The sequence below is a fragment of the Vavraia culicis genome (assembly GCF_000192795.1).
Source record: "Vavraia culicis subsp. floridensis unplaced genomic scaffold supercont1.46, whole genome shotgun sequence".
NCBI lineage: Eukaryota > Fungi > Microsporidia > Pleistophoridae > Vavraia > Vavraia culicis.
In genome coordinates this window covers 1-23,684 of record NW_007360649.1, presented here as the reverse complement: position 1 = coordinate 23,684, position 23,684 = coordinate 1, and the positions used below count along the sequence as shown (strand labels likewise).

General features: G+C 43.0%; 8 protein-coding genes and 1 non-coding gene across 9 annotated transcripts; 5 read left to right on the top strand and 4 right to left on the bottom strand.

Moving 5' to 3' along the window:
- Positions 1-1,470: 1,470 nt before the first annotated feature.
- VCUG_02157 (atypical/PIKK/ATR protein kinase) lies at positions 1,471-8,413 on the top strand (the record flags this gene model as incomplete). The annotated part of the gene is made up of 1 exon (XM_008076979.1): positions 1,471-8,413. The coding sequence occupies one exon, from the start codon at positions 1,471-1,473 to the stop codon at positions 8,341-8,343; it is 6,873 nt and encodes a 2,290-aa protein (XP_008075170.1). The 3' UTR covers positions 8,344-8,413.
- Positions 8,414-8,656: 243 nt separating this feature from the next.
- VCUG_02156 (uncharacterized protein) lies at positions 8,657-10,705 on the bottom strand. The gene has a single exon (XM_008076978.1). The coding sequence runs from the start codon at positions 10,307-10,309 to the stop codon at positions 8,825-8,827; it is 1,485 nt and encodes a 494-aa protein (XP_008075169.1). The 5' UTR covers positions 10,310-10,705; the 3' UTR covers positions 8,657-8,824.
- Positions 10,706-10,935: 230 nt separating this feature from the next.
- On the top strand, positions 10,936-11,007 carry VCUG_02823. Its single transcript has one exon. It is a non-coding gene; the product is annotated as a tRNA-Asp (tRNA).
- A 2,525-nt stretch (positions 11,008-13,532) lies between these two features.
- Positions 13,533-14,024, top strand: VCUG_02155 (uncharacterized protein; the record flags this gene model as incomplete). Its single annotated transcript, XM_008076977.1, has 1 exon — positions 13,533-14,024. One exon carries the CDS (start codon positions 13,533-13,535, stop codon positions 14,022-14,024), a length of 492 nt encoding a protein of 163 aa, XP_008075168.1.
- Positions 14,025-15,267: 1,243 nt separating this feature from the next.
- VCUG_02154 (uncharacterized protein) lies at positions 15,268-16,265 on the bottom strand (the record flags this gene model as incomplete). Its single annotated transcript, XM_008076976.1, has 1 exon — positions 15,268-16,265. One exon carries the CDS (start codon positions 16,263-16,265, stop codon positions 15,414-15,416), a length of 852 nt encoding a protein of 283 aa, XP_008075167.1. The 3' UTR covers positions 15,268-15,413.
- Positions 16,266-16,521: 256 nt separating this feature from the next.
- Positions 16,522-18,488, bottom strand: VCUG_02153 (uncharacterized protein; the record flags this gene model as incomplete). The annotated part of the gene is made up of 1 exon (XM_008076975.1): positions 16,522-18,488. The coding sequence occupies one exon, from the start codon at positions 18,486-18,488 to the stop codon at positions 17,088-17,090; it is 1,401 nt and encodes a 466-aa protein (XP_008075166.1). The 3' UTR covers positions 16,522-17,087.
- A 1,041-nt stretch (positions 18,489-19,529) lies between these two features.
- VCUG_02152 (small GTP-binding protein domain) lies at positions 19,530-20,304 on the top strand (the record flags this gene model as incomplete). The annotated part of the gene is made up of 1 exon (XM_008076974.1): positions 19,530-20,304. One exon carries the CDS (start codon positions 19,530-19,532, stop codon positions 20,136-20,138), a length of 609 nt encoding a protein of 202 aa, XP_008075165.1. The 3' UTR covers positions 20,139-20,304.
- A 1,164-nt stretch (positions 20,305-21,468) lies between these two features.
- On the top strand, positions 21,469-21,783 carry VCUG_02151 (uncharacterized protein; the record flags this gene model as incomplete). The annotated part of the gene is made up of 1 exon (XM_008076973.1): positions 21,469-21,783. The coding sequence occupies one exon, from the start codon at positions 21,469-21,471 to the stop codon at positions 21,781-21,783; it is 315 nt and encodes a 104-aa protein (XP_008075164.1).
- Positions 21,784-22,318: 535 nt separating this feature from the next.
- VCUG_02150 (uncharacterized protein) lies at positions 22,319-23,684 on the bottom strand (the record flags this gene model as incomplete). The annotated part of the gene is made up of 1 exon (XM_008076972.1): positions 22,319-23,684. A coding segment is annotated over one exon (1,366 nt), but the record flags the coding sequence as incomplete, so codon positions are not given.

The following is a 23,684-nucleotide window of genomic DNA, read 5'->3' as shown; positions in this document are numbered from 1 at the left end:
ATTCCCTGGACTAACCGTGATCGGTATGTGCTACGATCCAAAACCATTACATGATCAGATTTACTTGCATTCTCCACTACAGAACTCTTAGAAATTAGAGGTGCAACTTCCTCAATTATATGACATGTAAATAAATGAACATACATCGGTAGAAGGAGTTGTTGCACGTCTTTCTATGAAATGGACTTGTTGAGTTATGCTCGTTGCTGAGAACAAAAAATTTTAATTAGCATGAAAGACTCTGACATGATAAGTTAATAGCATTCTTTAACAATCTGATTATTTCTGAGCTCTTTGATACAAAGTTTTATTCCTTTGGCACGGAATGAGTGTAAAATAAATAAAAGCTGAAATGGTGATTTGAGAAATAGTTCTGTAGGAACGCCTACCATGTCAATTTCTAATAAACCTGGTATAAATCATTAGGTTACTTGTACTTCGGTATGAAATCTTTAAAATGCTTATAAAATAGCAGGTGCTATTCCCTTTTCTTATAAGATGCATCCAATCATAGGCGAGTAAATCATCGATACTCCACCATTATGTCCTTCTCATACAATTTTTCGTACTAGCCAGTGTAACAACTAAAGAATAGCTGTTACTGAGCATGTACTGTTTTATACGACCTAAGAAAGTGATATGAACATTTCAAACACAATATTTGACCAACATTGTGGTAATACGGTGGAAAAGTGTTCCTGCAAGGAACAGAAATAAATTAATGTGCCAAAAACCCAAATGCGCTAAGATTTTATTTCAACACACTTTATCCATTAATGGTGCATACAGAGGTTCCTTTCGTAATGATAGTTGACTGCATTCACAGAAAATACGCCACTACTTTCCCTCCTCTGGAATTACGCGGAGGATACGCAATAACATTCTTTCATAAGAAGGCGCTCTCACTACTCACCACAAGACGAAAGTATTTACTTTTTCATTTCGAGTACAGATATTTGCCGTGCCCGTTTTACGCCTATCAGTTACATCGCAGCAAGTAAATTTAGTACTTATTTACCAGTGCACCACAAAACAAATTAATGTATCTTCCTGGTCCAACAGATCCGATGGCAGCTATCAACCTTTATCTGCTGGCACGACCATATTTAGCAACGACAAAAACTGCTGTACATGGCAGTTACATCTGTTTCCTTGTTGGTCAGCGTATTTTCTATGATATAGCACTGCATAAACAAATTAATTAAGATAAATTATGCGTGTGCATGACAGTAAAAATGGCATACAAGCAACGACCAGGCGGATAAGTCCTGCATGCACAGCATTTAGAAGGACCAACTGAAACGGCCCACGTTCTACTCATTTAAACAAATAATGATGCTGCAAAAACGTGAGATAGAACGTCAAATTAACATATAACGGCCACCACAGTACGCCCGCTCAGAACATTACCAAACACGGAACACAAAATCAAGAAGGCGTCTTTTCCAACCGCTCGCATTTCACACCCTTATGAAAATTGATAATCTGAAATCGTTGTATCTCAGCAGATTATCCCTTGCAAACTACCAACAGCTCGCCAAAACACTCGTACGGTTTAGCGATTCATTGCTCACCAACAAGTTGCTGGAGATGGTGTGTATGGATACGGACGGTGATCGTGCCAATGCGGTGCTTACGGTGATATTTGAGGAGATAGGTGTAAACGCAGAGATTGATTGGCAGTTTTTGGGAAGCGTGCGCGTTTCTGAGTGTAATTTCTTTTTGATTAGGGAACGTGTTTTCGGGTGGATGGAGGGTTTGACGGGGTATTGCAGGGATTGTGAGCGGTTTAAGGTTTATGGAAGGGAAAATGAACGGAAATCTGAGGACGAGATTAATCGTGCCATAGAACAGAAAAAAGAGACGGATCACGATTACCAGGTCGGCATGCCTGGTCAGGTCAAGAACGAAACTCAAATCAAGGGAGCAACCCAGGTCAATAAAGCAACGAATCGTTCACAGCCCGTCAAACCGGTCATTAATATCAGCACAGAAATCCTTTACTACAACAGAATGTCCCATATATCAAAGTACCCCCACCACCTGATCAGTCCCTCCCAGTTTACACCCGTCCACACCCAATTCATATCCACACACCCAACCAACTACCTGCTCCATCAGTACCTCATCAACACATACACGTTAACCATCAAGCCGTCAACCATAGACCTGAAGGATCTCCGCCAATTTTACCTGCTGGCCGTTGTAATCCAGGCCAGCCATCCAAAAAACATTATGGACGTGCTATTGGCGTGCGAATGGTGCACACAACGCGACATTCTCATTCTTTTGTGTGTGAGTGGGTGTGCATGGCGCGGTGCGCAACGCACAATTGTGAATGAGCTGTGTTTGAGTGCGTGTTCAGGCCTGAAGGCACCGGACGAGTGCGTGTATGGTGATGTGCGGGTGCAGCGAGTTGTAAATCGGAGGATCACGCGCGAGCAGATGTGCTACTACGGATTGATGGACACGAATTTGATATTTTGTTTGAGTGACTGTTCGTGTGCGCACCACTGTATTGAGAATGGAGTGGTTGATGGCAGGACGTGCTTTGGGTGTATGAATGGTGGCGAGGGAGCAGAAAGCGATGGGATAAGCGGCAGCATGTCTGGCAAAGGGTGCCTGAGGAATGAAGTGTTGGACGATAGCAGAGAGGAGCACCGTAAACATACAGGGATAGGGAATGACCTGGACAAGCACAGCAATCATTATGAGGAGCAGCATGGGACCGAAGAGAATGATCGGCACAGCGACCGGTATGCGGACCAATGCAGCGATCAAAACAGGAACCAACACAAAGAACGGCACAGCGACCGGTATGCGGACCAATGCAGCGATCAAAACAGGAACCAACACAAAGAACGGCACAGCAATCGTGCACCAAGCAGTACAAGGGAACAAAAGCGGACCAGCACTGCTTATCGGTGCAAATGGTGCAACAGACAAATCCCGCAGTTCAATTTTGTACGGATGAACTGCAAAGACTGTGATCTAACGTACACAAGAATGCACGACCGAGGAATAAAATTCGGCCAGATCAAAGACTTTACGGTGATACAGATCATGGAAACGAGCGAAATCGACATCGTGGGAAGTATAAAACGGTATTTGAGGCGGTGTGTGGCCGGTCGAACGATCGATACAATAATTGAGAGTTGTGATGGCGTTAAGAGCGGTATAGCCGGAAAAACCGGCATGACCGATAGTACGACAAGAAAGGGCGGTATCAGCGGTGCAATGCATGCGCACGATTCTTTGTCATTCATAAGCACAGCCATCAAGGCGGTAATACACTACGGCAAGCTCACACGCAAATCCTTAACGTACATTTTGCTGTTCGTGCTCGAAAGTGCGCGGCTCGTGCTCACGGATGATGAAATGCATCGTATCAAGGTGTGCACCTTCTACAGGGACAGCGTAAAGAGCGTGGTAGAGCATCTGAAAGGGGATCGAATGAAGGTGCTGCTGCTGTGCTATCTGATGGGTGAGAGTATCAAGGAGTGCTTGGTGTGTGTTGGGCACACAATTTATGAGTGCGGAGAATGGGAGGAGAGGGAGTATGAGGAGCTGTGCTGTAGTACGCTTGGTAGAGCGAAATGTGGCACGAGATATGATGAAAAATTTGATGCGGTAGTTAAACGGGGTAAGAAGTGCACTACGAGCGCAGAGCGCATGCCCGCCCTAAAGCAGCTCATCAACAGCCTCTTCACAATCAATGAACAGCGTTTGATGCTACAAAAGGTGCACAGCACGGTGCTAGCGGAGCAAAGCAAATCGATCCACTTCGATTTGGAGAGCCTGGTAATACACGCCATGAGAACCGGTGAAAAATGGATGAACGATGAGAACGTAGTGCAGGTGATACGTGGCAACATTACACCCGTGCTGTACACTCTGAAGAGGTATGGAGGGTCGCTGCACGATCTCATGAGCGTTTTATCCGTGTTTGAGTGTTTGGAGAGCGTTTACTACGAGGTGTACGTTTTTGTGGAGTGGTTTATGATGAGGGAACACGAAAGGATGCGGGAGATTGTACGGCTTAGGCACCGGGGAGTGATAAATGCTGGGATGAGGGGGACAGGTGCGGTGATAAAGGGAACTGATGGCGGGATGAGCAATAGCAGAATGAAGAGCGAGGAGATGTGTAAAACAGACGATTCAAATGAAATGAACAAACTAAATAGCAAAACATGCAGTAACAAGGCAATGAACAGCACATACATCGATGCCCTGCTACTCTCGTTCTACGGCATCCATGCACACGATCTATCACGGTTCATCCATTCGTACACCGCCCGTCTCAATGCCAAGGAGCACGCGCAGCTCGCAGTGTTCCTTTCAAATGAGGAGATGGAACAGAATGGATGGTGCGTATTGGAACGATTGCTGTGTGTGAAGGGGGAGTACACGGAGATGATAGCTGCGTACAGGGTTAGCAGAGAGTACGGGTGGTACGATGATGGCTGTGTAGGGCTGCTGTACAAGTATGGGTACTATGAGGTGATTGGTAGGGTGGGGTATTCTGGGGTGTTTAGGTGTGGCGATGGGGAGGATGATTTGGTGGATTGCAGGGATGTGATGGGGGGCATGGGCGTGTTAGACTTTGATGTGATGAGGGGTATGCGTAATACGCAGTGCTGCGCCTTATTTAACCCTCCTATAAGCGGTGCTCATCCCAATACGCCATACCGTACCGTCAACACAGCTATCTGCCGCTCTACACCGGGGTACTTCCCGGATTACTTCAATTTCCAAAACAAACCACAGTTCATAAAACTTCTGCTCGAGAACCTCCTCATACAAATCGTAGAACCGATCGAAATTTACTTTTACGCCATTCAAACGCTCCTCAAACACATCAATCTGAGCCTGCTGCACGTAACAAAGCGTAGCGTGTTCAAAACGTACACCGCCACGAAATACGAATTAAAAGGAGACGGACACAACGATGCGCTGAGCACGTTAGCACTGCAAAAGAACGATGAAGTGCTGCGTGTTGGTGCGCTCTTTACAGACAGCACCATACGGCGGTACTTCTCGTTGTATTGTATGAAATTTTATGGTAAGGTTGTTTTTGATGTGAGCGATGATGATTTGGTGATGGCAGGCTATTTTTATGGGGGGAGTGTGCATTGGAGATGGGCGTTGAGCGCTGCTGTTAGGAGAAAGGCGTGGTGTGCCGTTGAAAAGATTGTTGAGCGTGTTTTTGAGAGCTATGGGTTGTGTGTTGGTAGGAATGGTTTTGGTGGAGATGGGGTGTTAGGTGAGGACTGCCTGGGCAGGGGTGATGAATTGGGCAACGAAAACGAGAATACCATCACCAGTGCTGATGACCCATCTACCGGTACAAACGAGTACACGGCGAACGATCTCCTCGACCTGCTACAGCACGCATATTACGGTTCAAAGGACTTTCTTTCCCTGAGTGCGCTGAGCAGGGTAAAATTTGATGAAACCACGCTTTTACTTGCGTTTAAAACGCGGGGATACGGCGATGAGGATGAAAGTGATACGTTCATAGACATAGAGGAGGTGAATGAGGGGATGGAACGGTGGAATGATGACTACGTTGGTAGCGATGAATGCTGTGCTCAATATTTTGATCATAGAACTGCTTTTGATGGCCGTACTGATCAGAAGAATTTTACGGGTGATGACCCGGTAGCCTCGGTAGACGGCAACAAATCGCACACCACTCGGACACACCCCATCGATTTAAACGGACTGATGAGCGCGTACCAAACGGATGGTATAACGAACGATAATCTGACACGCATTCATTTTATACACGATCTGTACTGCGCAAGGATGGGCAATTACGGCACTATCACACAAAAAAGACGGGCGATGCTCGACATGCACAAGATGCTACGGCTGCACTGCGCAATGGTGCGCAGCAGTGCGCATGTTGATGTTGTATTTGAGGACGAGTTGCAGATTGATCGCATTGAATGGTGCTTTAGAAAGGGATTGGCTGGTAAGAGCGAGAAAATGCTTGTTGAGATGATGGTACGAGGTGATTGGCGTGCGCTGTATTATTACGGATGGAGGAGCGGTGAAATGTTCTACTTTGATAGGGCTGTTGACAAGCTGGCGATGTATGGCGGGGAGAATAAAGTGGGAGGCGAAGGGGAGACGAACGAAAAAATGATGAGAAATAGTGGCAGTGGTAGCAACGATAGCACAGAAAATGGTAGGAAAATACCAGCGGATAGCACGAGAGGTGCACAGAACGGGTTAATCGATGATAGTGCAGAGGATCAGTCCACACATAAAATACAAAACGATCGGTCGGCACGCAGGAGCACATCAAAAGACGTGCACGATAAATCGACCAGGTTCGGTTCCTTAAAAAATACGGCGTACTACCGGTCATCATGCTCACATTTCTACAGGCAATCGGTGATTGCTCGCACCTTGAAACGTAACACCTTGGAAGCATTCGAAGATGCGATAGAACGGCTGGGAAGAAACGAGAAAGTGCTGTTTTACAAGGCAAAGTTGATGGAAGGTATCGATAGACAAACGAGCTATGCATTGTATCTGGAGAGCATGCGGTATGGTGAGCGTTATTTTGAGGAGGCCTTTCCACGGGCACTGCATCTGTTCACTGAGCATGGCTGTGGAGAGAAGATGTGCGATGGTGTGGATGGCACCAAAAGTACGCGTGAGAATGGCGTAGGTGAGAACACGTGTGGAAGGGAAAGCGTGAGTAAGGATGGAAAGACAAGAACGGTAAAAAATAAGGATAGTACCGCCGTGCATCACAAAAATACCGCTATAAGAACACCAAACATATCACAAATACACCAATACGTACGTACAGACAGCATTCTACGCTTCTACCTCTCCATAATTTCAAAAATATCGCACCCAAACGAACGCATCTCATCAACACTTACACACCTCGTGCACCCCCTCGTGAAACACAGCCCATGGCTGTGCGTGTGGCAAAGCCTGTCATTCCTTAACAATAAAAAAGCAGAAATTAAGGGAAGAATGATGAACGTGTTAGAGTGTGCTACGGACGTATTGTGGGTGTTGAACGAGTATGTGATGGTGTTGGAGCGGATAGGATGCGATAAGAGGGCGAGCATTGGTGTTGGGGACTATGAAGAGATAAAGCGGTTTATGGTGCCTGTACCGGTTAGTAATGAGTTGCGTGATGAAAATGGAGTGGGGTATGGAAATGGAGTGGGGCATGGAAATGGAGTGGGGCGCACGGGTGACAAGCAGGGAAGTGGTAACGGTGAGCACAGCAGTGGCACTAAAACGAATTTAGGACCTGATGATGAGATGATCGCTGATCACGGGAAAGTGCGAAATACCCGAGGATATAAAAGGAGAAGTGAAGGAACAAATATCGGTAACGGGCAGGCAGAGATGAATTTAGACAAACAAGCGAGCACGCGTGGAGGGCAAGTGATAAGAGGAGGTATCACGCTGGCAACGATTACATCGTACGATGAGAGAATCGTGGTGTTCAAATCACTGCAATCACCGAAGAAGATCGCATTCGTGGACGAGAACGGAAGAAGACGGTCGTTCCTTGTCAAGGCAAACGATGATTTGAGGAAGGACCAGAGAGTGATAGAACTGTTTGATCTGCTCATAAAATGCGATCTAAAGATAAGAAAGTACGTGGTGGTGCCGTTCTCCTCAAAGCTGGGAATAATCGAGTGGATAGACGGCCTCATATCGCTCAAGAACATCTGCCTGGCGAACGAGAACAAGGAAATCGTGTCGCACATCTTCAAAAAATACAAGAAGAAACTTGGAAAGGACTTTCCTGTGTTTAACCGCAAGACTAAGAGCGTGCTGAGCACATGGTACAACGATACGTACAAGGACCCGATCAAGTGGCACATCGCAAGGCACAACTACACCAAGACGCTTGCAATTATGTGTGCCTTTGGGTATTTCATCGGTCTGGGCGATCGCCACTGTGAAAACATCCTGATAGACACAAAAACGGGCGATGTGGTGCATGTCGACCTCAATTTGCTGTTTGACCGTGCCAAAAAGCTGAGCGTGCCCGAGCGAGTACCCTTCCGTCTCACAAAGAATGTGCGCGAGTGTCTGGGCGTGCTGCGTGAAACGGGCAAGTTCAGGTACTACGTGCAAAGCACGGTACGCACGATTGTCAGGTTCAGGGATGTGATTGAAGCGAACTTGCTGGCATTTGTTTATGATCCGATAGCAGAGATAAAACGGCCCGGAGATATGATAAGCACGCTGTTTCGGAAGATGGACGGGGAGGACATCGTTGATCGGTTGATAGCGGAAGCTGTTGACGATGGCAATTTGGGTGAAATGTACGTTGGGTGGATGCCCTTCATATAATTTGCTGGCAAGCAGGCAGCAAATGACAGGCGCGGATCGGTGGTGCAAATGTACGTTGGGTGGATGCCCTTCATATAATTTGCTGGCAAGCAGGCAGCAAATGACAGGCGCGGATCGGTGGTGCAAATGTACAGCACGTACCTGCGCATCAAAACCTTTGCATATTTTCCCTGCCACCGTCCAAGCAGTGTCGGTAACGATGAATGTTCCGCTCTGCGGTGTAAAAATAAAATGTTCTTATCACATCGGTGCTTTTGTTCCTGGTAGAAATGCTTGATCGTGTGTTACACGATCAAAATACGAAAAAATGAATGAACGTATTATAAAGCGTTTATTTGCCGATCATTGTACATTTAAATTACAACCTACCATCGATTAATACATTCATCTGGTGATTTTCATTCTCAGTGCTTCTGCCCTTACTTTGTTACCCCGCACCTCATTTTATTCAACATCTTCGTCTTGGACCCCTGTACTTTCATCACAGGCCCTTTAACACGCGCAACACCCTCTCAGCCCTTCTACACACCTCCTCATTCTCATCATCAGCCATCTGCTCAACAATGCTGCTGTAATACACCGCTTTCTCACTCTCAATCACACTCAGCACCTTTTCCCTAACATTCACGATCTTGTCCCTGGACAGTACATCAAGCAACTCCCTCATACTCTCGTTCGCATTGCTCACCAGCACGTGTATCACGTTTATCCTGTGCAGGTAGTTATCAGAATGCACGATCTTTCCTAAGTTGCCGATCGTTGCTGCATTTAGCGGCTGTTGAAATGACATAGCCGCTTTATAACGTACCTGTGCAACCGGATCCACCAAGAAACTGAAGTAAAGGTCGCTATCAAGAGAATATTCGAGGGCCTGCTCTCTTTCTCGCCAGTCACTGCTGTTGATGAACTGCTGGACCAGATTCTTGGTCTTAAGCAGCTTCAAAAGATGAAACTTCACCTTTGATGACGGGTCTTTCATCAAGAAAGAGGGCAGATCTGATTTGAGAACATCAGGGCACGTATCCGTGATTAACTGTGTGTACTCCTCCACGGTCATCTCATCCCTCGCACGAGACACTGCCAGGTACACGTGCTCCTCATCATTCATTGGTGCATGTGAGCGATCAGAGATCGGTTCGTTCATGTCTTTCGTATTTTCTTGCTCGTTATTACCGCCTTGTTTATCCTTATCGCTCTTTTTGGCCGTACTTCTACGTTTGATGCCCTTTCCATTGCCCAGGTCGTTTGAACGTGTAAGTTCGCTTCCCTCCATCGTGTCCTTCAAGTCCTCATTCCCACGCTCAATCCAGTCCTTTAAGTACGCAAATCCGCTTCCATCCGCTGTTCGTTTCCATATCTCCTTAACAACCTCGCATCTAATTTCCTCATCTTCAGACCTGAGAAAATAAAGAATATCATCATCCTTCAACGCACAGATCATCGCCTTCTTGATGAACAGCACATCATCGTCCTTCAGAGCATCGTACACGTCCCTGTAAAACACACTCAGCTTATCAATTTTCTTGGCAAGCGAGAAACGTACGCGCCACGACACCGATCTCAAGAAGTAGTGAATCCTATCGGTCCATACATCCAACTTGGAGAGCAGATCAACTGCTCCGCACTGCAAATAATCGTTCTTCTGTTCCAGCGCTTCCAAACACACCAGTATCTCGCTGTGGGTCAGCATGCCGGCCGGCAACAATTCCATCGCTGTACGGCATACCAGCTGTATGTTATCGTTGAAAAGCGCGTAGAACACGCTCTTGCTGGCGTGGGGAAGCAGGTAGCACACGGCTAGCCGGTGCACGTAAAACGGGCTCTTGAGCAGCGTGCTGATGAGCGTTGACAGGTTGGTGTACTCCTGGAACACCGGAGACGTAAGAATAGATGCCACAGCAGATGAAAGGTCATTGGTTGTGAGCAGAAGATCGTGGTACGCTGATATCGTGGATTGGTTGAGCATTCGAAGGGCAAGGAAAATGTGCAAAAAGAATGGAAAGGACGTTTCGGTGAGAGCTGAGCAGGGTCAGTGCTGTGCGGTGCTGCTACGTTCTTATGATGTGTTTTATCGAACAGGACTCGTTTGTGCTGGTACAGGCCTTTTAATGTTGATACGCGAAGCACATCTTGGAAACTGCCGATAAGCGATTTATTGCCCGCCACGTTCTTGCGCATGTCCTGTTTGAACGCATATTTCCGTGACCACTCTATCGTGATAACCTTATCAAATCAACTGCCGCTCTTCAACGAGCCACATCTTGCGCAGTATTCTTCTGGCAGCTGTTCTCTGAGAAAAGGTGTGATGGGTTGCTGCTAACAGCAGCAAATAAGGACCAAAATCAGAAAAAAAAGATGAAAAGAATCGATGTTGCACAACTGTTCGTGTTTGGGTATGTTACAAGGAATAGAAGTGAGCAACGTGTTTTTATATTTGCCACTATTTCTCAACCATTGCAGAGACAGACACCCGTTGGTAATGGACTAGAACACGGTACTGATGTAAAATGCTGTTGCTTAGTGTGCAATCAAAAGGTGTACTGAGCCATTAAATTTGGTATTTTATGGAGCTACTGATGCGGAGTGCTCAGATCTCGCTTGGTGTAGCGGCTAGCATACCAGCCTGTCACGCTGGTGACCCGAGTTCGATTCTCGGAGTGAGAGCTCTTTTTGTTCAAGTCTTCCATCTGCCATGACACACTCCCTATATCCCTACTGAGTGCACGTGTTCACAAATCGTTCATTACTCCGTTTGATCTGAACTACGGTTCATGGCCGCCATACAAGCGATCCTGATTAACTCTCGTACGGTCTAACACAGTACATAAGCCTACACAACCTTGTGAACACCTTTGGCACGTGCTGTTTTGCCTGTAAAAGGTATTTCTATCTCTGACCGGAAGCTTTGTGCTGTACTGCAGGTACAACAACGGATGTGCAGATACGAATCGCTCACAGCATCAATGAACGGATGAAATAAAATACGAATAGGAACTGGCGTGCTTACCTGTACCGATAGCCATGGTTCAAACGATTAAAACGATGTGTGCTCGATCATGATAGTAAGTAATTGCATGCGAGTATGCCAATCAAAAACAGAGCAACAGCAGAATAATCCGTAGTTGTCACAATAAATGGTGAACAAATAGCAAATTTTTTGTCTTTACAGCATTTTATGTGGTCCATTCTTTTAATTCTAGCCTGTAGGTATAGACCAAATGAAAAATCAATATCTTTTTTGGTATTCGCTAATTATGGTAAATTATCTACTTTGCTTTAGCATTGGTTATCCGTGACAGAATCGTTATCTCCGCCATAATTAACATCTCTGACCACAAACTGCTTGTCTAAGTGTGAGTGTTTGATTATTTGTGTATTAAATTGCGCTCATTTTCTCAACTCTAGCACGATTCGTGCATTTTGGTGTTCAAGCGTATGAACGCATATCAGCTCTGAACACACACCCGTTTCTACACCAAAATACAGGAGGAGCATCTCACATCACCTGCTCATACCGACATACCATCCGAGCGCACCACCTTATACGCTTCTTTAAAGGAATGTATCCAAAGATTTTGATACCACAGTATAATACGAGACGGTAGTTCTCGTCCACTTTTAACAGGAACAAAGATTATTACCGGTGCGCATCGTGGATACTTGGTGCGGTGCTATACCTAGCCATCATTAACATGCATGTTGTTGTATCGCACACCAAAACACGTTCACACGATTATAACGCTCAAAGTACCGTGGTAACACTCGTTGATCAGTTCTACGAGCGCAACAAATGGAACATGATCAGTTATTGGTTATCACGTCGAATAGACCAAATAACTTGCACGGAGGACGAAAGCTTTCATTGCACTAGGGAAATTAAGAATATGTACGTGGTAAATCTGCTGGGCTGTGCGATTTTCGTATTTTTTACTTTTCTAAAAACAGTATGCGCTTTAATCCACAATACGCGACAAAGAACGACCTGAACTAACAAATTTACTATTTCCTCTTTTTTAAGACCAAATTCAGCGCATTCGAACATGAAGATCAATTTGTACACATTTAATACTCATACACACCCTATGTACGTGGGTATGCTCATCACTAAGAACCAAGCGATCTCTGCACGGTTATACCATCGTTTCTTTTAAAATCCTTGAATAAGTGCACCTGCCCGCCAATTCGTGGAAATAATTGACAGCTGATAATTAAATTGGTTTTAGATTGGGAGTCTAAGAGATGAGCACTGCAACCTGGAGATGACACAGAAATAGAAGATGAACGGTAAAGAGCATGAAGGAGAAGAACCGTAGGACAGCATGGTAATGGTGGTGAACTGAACAGGTAAAAATACATCACTGTAGAGCGCGGCACTGTGCCATGGAGAGGCACAAAATTGGTGAGTAGTAACGGGAAGAATGAAGCGGTGTGTGCAGCAGCAGTGATGAGCGACTGAAAGCGTAGTAGAAAAATATACTATAGAATGAATAATTGATGGACACCATCATGAAATGTGACAAAGATGGTAAATGAGACTGTCATTGCTGTGAATGTCTCATTTGTGTGAACTGAACACGACTATAAAGATTACGCGCTTGCACACGAGGAAACGTGGTTCATTATGGAAAGACGAAATGATAAAAATGGAAATTTGAGGATACATGGAGCAGATCTGTGCAAAAAAATGCTCACGGTGCATTGGAAAGGGTTTAAGTGGTGGGCCTCGTGCAGGACTCGATGCCATTTGACGAATAAGACCAAGAAAAGACTAAATTAGAGTAAAAAATAGCTGCAAAATGTACTGAGCCTTGTTTACAGGGGTTGCTCTAGTATAGCAGGAAAAGGAATTCCTGATTGGCACCATCCAGGTAATCACCGCGTAAATAGGACCGCAGCACTACACCCATAGAGACACTTAGTGCACATCGTTCCTGCAGTAACGTGTCATACCACGTTTCAATGCGGTGCCCCATGCGCCAATAATACCAGAAATTAAAAATTTTTCAAAAAATTTAAATTAAAAAAAAATTTTATCCCCTGTAAAATGGAAAGTAAGAAAAAGAGAACCATTGTCATCAGCGAGCTCACTCCTGAAGCAAAGGTCGGCGACCTCCTTGCCACATTTAGCAAATATGGCGACATGTAAGTGATGATTTAATTTCAACCTTGGTTCGTGTAACTGAGAGAAGATGAACGAATGTTCTGATACTAACTTAAGTAACCTTTTGAAGACCGATAAGCGTTTGAGGAACGGTGAGACTGTTTTCTTGGGTTTTGTGGGATTTACGAGTCCTGATTTTGCTGAGAAAGCGATGGAAGAGAAGGAAATTTTGGTGCTCAAGAAACCGGTCAAGTTGACATACGCCCGCGGAAGCAGACAGCGAGGTAGCCAGTACTTCTCGAAGACCCGCCTCCACATTTCAGGAATAGGTAGCCTTCATGAGCAGGAGTTGGTTGAGATGTTGGGTAACTGTGATTTGATCTGGCCAAAGGATGCCAAGAATGCGAAGAAACCGTACGTTTTTGCTCAGTTCCAGACTGAAGATGAAAAGAAGGAAGCGATCGACAAGCTGAATGGCAAGAAAGTTGATGAGGAGAATACGCTCAAGTTGTCACCGGCGTACTCGCAGCGGTTCACGCAGCGACCGCCGATCGATAGAAGACGTAGGTTCCAGGGGTAAGTAAGGCAATAAAAGTGCTTTAACTTAGTGTTTTCTCGTATGCCACGTGATTGGCATGTGCCCGTGTATTACATGATGCGTTTCTTTCCTGTCATTATGTGTTTCGGTCCCTACCGCGTATTTATCAAGTGTTGGAGATCGACGCGTCTTGACCTGCATATGTTGCTGTGGTAGCGTTCATGTTTGTTGTCGTTTGTGCCAACTCTAGTGATCGTGCCACCGTGTTTTGAACCGGTTCTGTCTCGCTTAATTGTTAAAAGTGTCATTTCTCTGTGTAAACACTGAATGAAATGTTCCCTTGAGTAACAGCAATGATTTGTTGAGGACGTTTCCTAAAAATGTATTAATTGCAGGCATTACCAAGCAGCGATTCTTCCACCAAACCTAATTTATGAATAAATTTTATTTTCGTTGGGTTCAGATGAAAATATTCCACCTGAAAATGGGATGAGTTATCATGGGAAAGGAGACGTTAAACACATTTTTATTGAACAAATCATTTCTCCGATCAGACACGAAGAGACAGCAATTTTCAATCATAACGTGTGTATCACCTAATATAATTTCCTTAATACGTTTATTAAAATGATTGTCACCACAAAAGCAGCATCTACCATCAGCAGAACCATAAATCTTAAACAATCGTTTCCACGCAATTTTTTCTGAACGGGTGCACATTTCGTACGAAGAAGATTTATCAACATGAAAATCGTGGCACTATCACTGCTGTGAAGTAGAATGTACATGTAATACTGGAAAGGTAGCTAAAATAGTGTTACAAATCGGGATAGGTGCGGTATGGTGCGTAACATACTTACGGGTTTGGTGAGAGCTTATTGATGAAAGGGTACGTACCCGTAATTAAGTACAATGCAGGCTCTTTCCAGCACAATTTTGTATTATTACGTACGTAAAACGGTACTATTTGCTAATTTTGTTCAGTTCAGAACTATATTTTGAGAGTGAAGAGCATTTGGTTTAGAAGCTGCACGCTAAAATTTATTATGTGAAAATTAATTGAATACAGTCTAAACTGAGAATAGTGAAAATAATGATTAGAGAATAAAACGATGACCGGCAGCATAACTAAGCATGGTAATATTTATGGATAGAACACGTGTTTAGGAAAGAATGAAATGTGGTACGGTGCATGAACTGTTTAAGCATTTTTGTTTGCCTTACCAACTGGGCGTATCTTTTGCTGATGAGTAGCGCTCCATAACGGACATTCAGAAGTTGGCTAGCGCTTAAAACGGAGTACAACCTTGAACTACGGAATAGGGGTAAAAGCGCAGTTTAATCAAACCATGGACGCACACCAAAAGGTGCAGGGTTGACATAACGCATACATAGCAGAGACGGGCATCATTGGCAGCGTAGATGTTTAATTTACTTACTCTGTGCTCTCAGGTACTTGCTATAAATGAAGTGTTGCGTGACCACATCTCTTCCCATCACCTCCTCATCAATCATTTCCATGACACGCTCGTTGATACTCTTCCAGTCAATATCCTTGATTGAGTACAGTGCTGCTGAGTGCTTTCTGAAATCGGTTTTGACAAACCTGCACTTATGCTTAATACAGAACAACACCGCTTCGCTGTACAGGAGATGCGAGTTTTCATTCTTAAACAGGTCTGTGAATGTCAGCTTCGTGTCGATAAGCTGCGCACTTCCGAAGAGGAAGGGCATGAAGTGGTAATCGTCGATGACCCAGGGACCGTGTGAGCCTGCTGGCTCAAGGTTAAACTTATAAATGAGGCTGCGAACTACCTGGAAATATTTTTGGAAAATTCCCTCCATATCATCGATCGAAAGAATGGCGAGCTGGTTGCACACGTACAGAAAACTGAGAAAGAAAAGTTCGTGGCCGGTGCCATAGTCAAAACGATGCTTGCTTCCGAAACTTTGATCGAGGTACAGATGCAGAATGCGCCGATCGTCGTCATTTAATCCCGTGAATCCACCGAAATTCAATTTTATACCCTCCACGAATTCATACACCTCTGCAACAGCACAGTTAGCAAAACGCTGTGGCCCAGTGTTCAGGGACGTGCTCTCTATTTTATCGTTGATTCTGTTCAACAGTAATATTACAAAGTTTTGTGGGTCGGTGCTGTAAGAGCGTTCCCGTATGCTTTCGTTGATGTCATCCAAAAAAATGGATAGCGCGGTATATGCGGGCGAGTAACGAAATTGTTTTCTCTCATCAGAAAACGAGTCTACGGGATCGCTGCCCATTTTTGATTTAAGGGCTGGATGAACACAATTTATGTGAAAATAGCATTTGGATCAATTCATCTAATCTATCGTGCCTTTGTTGTCCACAGTTTTGAGTCGCAGTTTGCATGATATAGTACGAAATTACCCACCCAAGGAGTATAAGCACTTCATAGTAGGGTCCTTGAACACAGGTAATAACACGCGTAATACTCAAAATAAAAATATTAGTACGGTACAAATATTTTTGTTCTTTCATGGCAGAGAAACGAATACTTACAGAAACTTTAATAACACGCGTTGGTACGCCTAGAGATCAAGGAAAGAGCATAGTATAGATGAAACATGAAAATATTTGCAGCGTTCTCACTACATCAACTTTTCTGCACAACATTCATTGATTCTTCATCGACACGTCATTATACACTGGTTTAAAATAGACGGGTGAATTTAGGGACTGACCTCAAGAAACGAGTACCGCACCAATTCCATAGAAAATGTGTTCTACAGCAATACTGAGACAAGAAAAGCATGTAAAATGGCTGCATATCTCAATAGAACAGGACCAGCAATGTATTAAAGAAGATATAACTAATGGTAATTGCCACGGAAAACTTTCACTGATGAACGAGTGAATCAATAGGTAGTGTTAGCCATTGTACCCCTTGTTTTAGATGTTTCCGCTGCCTAGGATCGCCATAGTGCTCCTATGCAGACCAGACATTAAAAATAATTGAATGAGCCAAAAAATGTGTTCTTTTGTGATTCTCTAGAAGGGCTTTAACACGGCGCGTTTGCGGTATTTAAAAATATTTTTGGTCACATCTCGATCAGGAAGACGTATCATCGCTTTATTATGATAGACTTAAACTTTTCATAGCTATTCAGCGCTGTATAACACACTCTCTCGCTCTTCCACTCTTCCAACATCTTAATATTCGTTTGTACGGTCTTAATGGCAGCTGTAAGACTGAACAGCGATACGATCATAAACCTTCTCTTCTGGTACTGCTTTTCCATCGCTCGCTTTAGATGCTCCTTGGTAAGGCGCAATCTCTCACGGCACGACTCGCCCTCAAAAATATCAAAGTTTAGGAACTTGAGATCGGTGCTGACATACGGCAATATCCTTTTGTTCTTTGACTGGTTGAAAAGATCAACAAGTCGTTCGTGTTTGTAGAGCTTAGCATAGTACATCGGTGTGCGGTTGAAGTAATCTTTGGCGTCTAAATCTGCATTCAGAGCGATGAAGATCGCGGCTACATCCAAATTGCCGATACGTGCAGCGACATGCAAAGGCGTGTATCCGCGAAAGCTTTGATTCGGATCTGCGCGGTACTGCAGTAGCTTAAGCGTTATTCCCGCGTGGGATTGGAGCAAAAAACAGAATTTGCTAAGCGTGGCAAAATCAGGAGTGTGCTTGAGCAACTCCTCGACGGCACGAAAATCGTTACGTATGCACAGGAAATCAAGTGGAAAAAGCACCTTGTGGTCAATATCGTTGCGTATTCGCTCAAACTGCAGCTGTGAATGTATAAAAGACTCGTCGCTGTCATGCGAGCTCGTTTCGGTGTTGCTGCTATTTACGCTGCTCTCACTGCTGTACCCGCAGTATCCAGAAAGGAATTTGTTCACTTTTTTGTCAATCGTGTTGATACCACGGAACTCGTTGAAAAGGAGGTACTGCTTGAGTGTCATAAATGCGAAGTCGATGCGGTCAAGCTCTAACTTTCCCTTGAATGACAATATGATGCTTGCACTCAGGCCAAAGAAAGATGATGCCTTGTACGCAACATGCGACATTAGCGTTTTATTTCCTGTGGCACAGAAATAGTGGTAGAGCGGAATGCATCTCTTAACAATGTCAGGCGGGTATCCTGAGTCAATGACCTTCTGAATCACCGCATCATTGTTCGAAAACAGCGCAAGCAAAAGGATCTTGGTCATCTGATTGTGCAGTGAGGAGTGGTACACCAGATTGTAAATCTTTTTACTTCGGTCAAACAGTGCCAATTTCTGTAGATGCAGCTGGTACGCCTGCTCAAACGGCGGAATGGATGTGCTGAGTGGACGAGGTTTTTGTTTTGCAAGAATACCATTCTTTACGAGAAAGTTGTGCAGAGAATGGAGCTGTATAATGATTGTGCGTTGTGTTTTGAACGATGCATCTGTTTGTAAGAACTTCTGGAACGAAATTCTTCGTGTGGCGTTGATACTCGCGAGTGTCTGTGGAAATCTTCTCATAGGGTCGCTACTGATAAAATATTAAATGGAAAGGCGATGGTAAACAAAAGAAGGGAGATGAACACATCGTACAAGACTGAGCAAATCATGTCAGAACCAGCCTAAATATCAGTTATGAGCAGAGGTACGAGATGATAATTGGGAGCATGAAGAGGCTGCTGGTATTTTGATGGCATTATGATAAACCGCAACGAGCGGTGTTTCATACCAAATGCCATAATTATGAAATTAAAGATGACTCAGTTGGTAAGTTAAACCTTATGAAAATTTGTTGTATACGGTTTTGAGAAAAGTAAAAATACCTAGCGAGTAGAGACACGTAAGAACTGAAACATGGTTAAAATATGGAAGGAATATGGCGTAGAAAATTAGTTAAACACACTTTATACGTGTGTAGCAATTTTTAGTGGTTAGGCAATTTAGGATAACTAGGTGTAATAAATAACCTTCACACATGACACAGAAATTTGTTCGGTCCGTTAACACGTATCCCCTGTAGTTTGATCTTATTCATTTGTTACTGCAATTTGAAAACGCTGGATTTTGAATATGTGTTCGAACTGAGCGTTCTCCAGACATGAAACACAGCTCAGTTTCATTCAAAAGCTAAAATATTTGCTGTAAACTGCACATATCTGAATAACTGTCAAAGTGATTAATTAATAAAACATTTTATTAATTCATCATCGTGGTAAATTGTGTATAAATACACCATTTCCAGCCCATAGTATGTATGAATATTTATCAACCAATCAATAAATAGCACTATGCTGTGCCAGTATTAATATTACTAACGGTATCTCAAGGTACACAACTAAGTTGTGTGCTATTTCATTTATCCTTCTTAATCAACATGCATTTTTATTTCTCTTTATTCTTCCGGATCTGATGTTATAGTAGGATTTATCTTTGACAAACTGCCTAATCACATTAAACAGAATTTTAACCTCAATTTACCGTCAGTCACAGTTTTTTACCGCAGAACTCGTAAATTAAACGCACACTTTGCGGCTCATATTTAGCAAAAAACGTAGCCCTTTGATGCACAGCAAAAGAGACTTAACGACGTACAAGATAATAATACTCGGGGAGAGCTACGTCGGAAAAACGAGCATAGCTCGGCGGTTTGTCAACGATGAATTCGATACATCCCTATTCTCTACGATTGGCATTGATCTACTCAAGAAAATTGTTAAAGTCGATGACACCGAGGTGAAACTAGACATTTGGGACACGGCGGGACAAGAAAGGTTTCATTCTATCACCAAAAGTTATTATCGCAGTGCTGACGGAATAATACTTGTTTTCGATCTGCTGGACCTCAAATCATTTGACTGTATCGATAGATGGTTCGAGGGGATATACACTGAAACGGACAGGAGCGTGCCAATCTTTCTTGTGGGAAATAAATATGACGAAGCAGAGCACAAAAAAGATTTTGTGCTCGATGTGTTTGAGGAGAAAGCAAGGAATATGAACGTAGAATTTTTTGTGACGAGTGCTAAGAACGGACTGAATATAGAATTACTGTTTTCTAGGATGGCAGAGGAGCTTTCCAGGAATGAAAATGTGCTGGGAACACCAATAAACGATGTTAAATTTGAGGTGAAGACGAAGAAGAAAAGCAAATTGTGGAAAAAGTGTTGCTGAGAAACGAACTGTGATTCAATAATTATTAAAATTATCATATTACTAGCTGCGCTATCCCGTTTTAAAAACGGGTGCATGAATGGATAGTAGATCAAAATAGCGCTTTTGAATGTGACTAAAACATCAGGTCATTCCTTTCTACCAACTGTTCTGTGGTTACAAAATCAATAAATCACTTTCATTCTAATGGCTCATTGTATACAACATTTCTTATGTATACTTTACCATTCTCATGCTTTCCTTGGTCTCCATTGTTAGCAACATACACCCTTAGACCGTTTGCATAGCGCACTCTCGACAAAGCTACGTACAACTGACTATGCACAAAGACTGGGCTGTGCAGATAAACACCTACTTTGTCAAATGACTGACTCTGTGACTTGTGGATTGTCATCGCAAACGAAAGAAGAACCGGAAACTGTCTTCTCTTGAGTATGAATGCTCGCTGTGTTTCGCTATATATCATCGCGATCTCGCCCGTTGTAGGAATATTGTACCTGTTCATGTCACGATGAATGTTCTTGTTTGACTCCACATTTACCATCAACATGTTTCTTTCACGCACTGCACTTCTCTCAACCTCAGCAAGATTCTGCATACGGGTTGACTTCTCTTATTGTCCTGTCAATATTGTGTAGTATTGCTCTATTACACTTCTCATTTGCAGAGTTTCTCGATCTCAGATCTATGGCATCGTTTGTATCAATCACATACAACTGCGAGTACCTCCTGTTAGTGTTCTCAAGCGGGTTTATGTTGTATGTGTTGTGGTAGACCTGACCATGCACCTTGAAGAAGTACACCCCTCGTGTGAATTGCTCCACATGTGCACCCACTGATGCAAACAACAGGGCACTGTTGTACGATCGTATGTTGGCCTTGAAGTTTTTATGATCGCTGCTTGCTGTATAGGTGAACAGCGATCTGAGATACCTCTGGATAGCTATCTCGTGGTGTGTAGGCCAGCTTGCCGAAGTGACAGCAGCTCTTGTACATGCGTCTACGGTGTGCCTCGTCTTTAAAGTGCATTGTCGTACAATTTGCACAGATCTGGTTGAGCTCACCAGCATAGTGCTCGGCTGTTTCACTTTGTACGTGATAGCCGTTACTATCAGTACTTTCATCAGATTTATCGCCACCGGCAGGACGATCATCTGATGACTCATCATCGTGATGAGACTTGTCACCACACTCACCTATGAAGGTGATGCAGTCCCTAAGATTTAATGCTTTTTGACTAAGTATTTGGCTCATCTGAACAAACTACAAAATCCAAACAAACACACTTTTCTGATCTGCTGAGACAATCATGGTTATTAGCCCTTAATTCATGACTGAAATAGTGTGCTATCTCGCTCAACACCTTCATTGTAAACTAAAGATGTACTGCAATCACAATGCTGATCCTAATGTAAGCCGTAACTTACGCGACACCATTTCTCAAGAGCACTCTGAGGAATTTTTATTCTCAGATTTGCAGATAAATGTGATCCGTGGCAATTTAACATCCAGTCAAGAAAGCGTATTCGATGCTCAACCTATTGTTATTATTCCCAGAAGAGATGCCATATTGTTTCTCTCTCATACTTTTCACAGAACGACCAATTTCTCCTGTCAGTATCTGTCAGGCAATAGACAAACATGAATGTGCTAACATGCATTTATTAATGTAGAACATCAGTTGCCCGATTAACAACAACAACTTTCTAAAACAATAAAGGTGAATTGATAAAATTAACATATCTAAAATTGCTTGTCACACTTCTACCGATGCATGACAGCTAGACTATCTCACAACACAAATCGCTTTTTTGAATGACATGTCATTCGTAGTATGTTCGAATAGATCACAACATTATACCAACTCTTACTTTTGGTGAATACTTCATTACTGTTAACATGACAGAGCAGTTATCTCAACGCAAGCGGTTTTAAATCACTTTACGGATCAACAAAGATCTTAATTGTTCATATCAACAAATTTTCTGTTGCAATGGCGTTGATCATATGCAGGAGACACAATACATTGTGTTTAGATCGATAACATCATTCATTCTGCTGTTGGCACATGTCATCAATATGTTATAGATTGCTTGAATACTATGAACAATGAGACCTGAGATCATTACAATCATAAAAATAAACAATCAGCACCAGAATATCGAAAAATAACTTAACTTTTACTTATAAAGCTCGAAAATGGTTTGTTCTTCATTGCACTTATCTGACCACTCGCATCGTTCTTTAAGAGATTTACATCTCGACGAAAAAAACTCACGGAGAATATGCGCCTCTTCTTCAGATATGTCAGAACTCTTATAACAGAACACAAGTACATCAAGTTGTTCGAAAGTCTCCAAAACACTTTCAATCAATCTATTGAATTGCGTTTGCATGCTTTCAAACGATACCTGAATTACTCCTGGACGTGTTGGTACTAAGTCAATCACCAGTTTTATAATGTCAGCGAAAGCTTCAAAATCTTGACACAACATAAGTTCGATTAGTTCTTCATAAGTTGAATCTACGCTAACATGAAGAGTGTGAAGTTTAAGATGCACCACATTCTTACTCTCCATCAAATTCTGTTCATTTGCGTCAACTTTTGCAGGTTGGCATTTATCATAACTTTGATTGGCGAGGCTATCAAATGTTGGCCGAATGGATCTACCATCTATGCGAAATTCTTTTAGCGTTTTTAAAGGTTCTATCGACCTCACCAGTTCATAAATGGTCAACTCAGAACTAACAAGGAGTTTTTCTATTGGACCTTTCAAATTGCTTAGTTGTCTACATAAAGATTTACACTTGACATCCTCATCATCATACATACAAATTTCAAGATGTTTCAACATTTCCAGCTCAGTTATCATTTGCATGAACACTTCATCTAAGTACGGGCACCAGATTTTTAGTGTTTCCAACTTTCGCATTTGTATTTCACTGGTTGACCCACTACTTAGCTTATTATATAAACCGCCAGCATTAATTTCTAAAACTTTAAGGGCGGCAAAGTCTAGGTTAAATAAATTAGAAGCATCACAAGTTTCCAGAAGACATCCATCCAAAATACAAATTAATACTAGATGCTTAAGTTCGTTTCGGTTAATTTCCTTTAGAAAATTGACAGCGAGCTTTAGATTAAAAATGTCAATTGATAAATACTCTAGTCTAGCATCATAACACCAAAAAGATGGGAGCAGCCAATCGCAGTTCATCTTACCTAGTGTTAAATACCGTAGACCACCTACTATTTGTTTACTGAGTATAACACTCGCATATTCACCCATGTTTACCGTCAGATTGCGTAGTTTTACGCACTTATTTAGATTGACTTTGATTATTATCATTTGTTTATGTGCCAGAGGCGATAGAATAGGACGAAACCACCCGCACCTATTGAAACAGATATTCTCATATGATTCTCCAAAAGCTACCTCAATTTGTTTACATTGTTGCACAGTTTGCACAGTATCCTTGGAAGTGAGAAAAGTACATCCAATAAACATCAGACTTTCCAGTTTCATGTTACTCACTTTCTCTAAG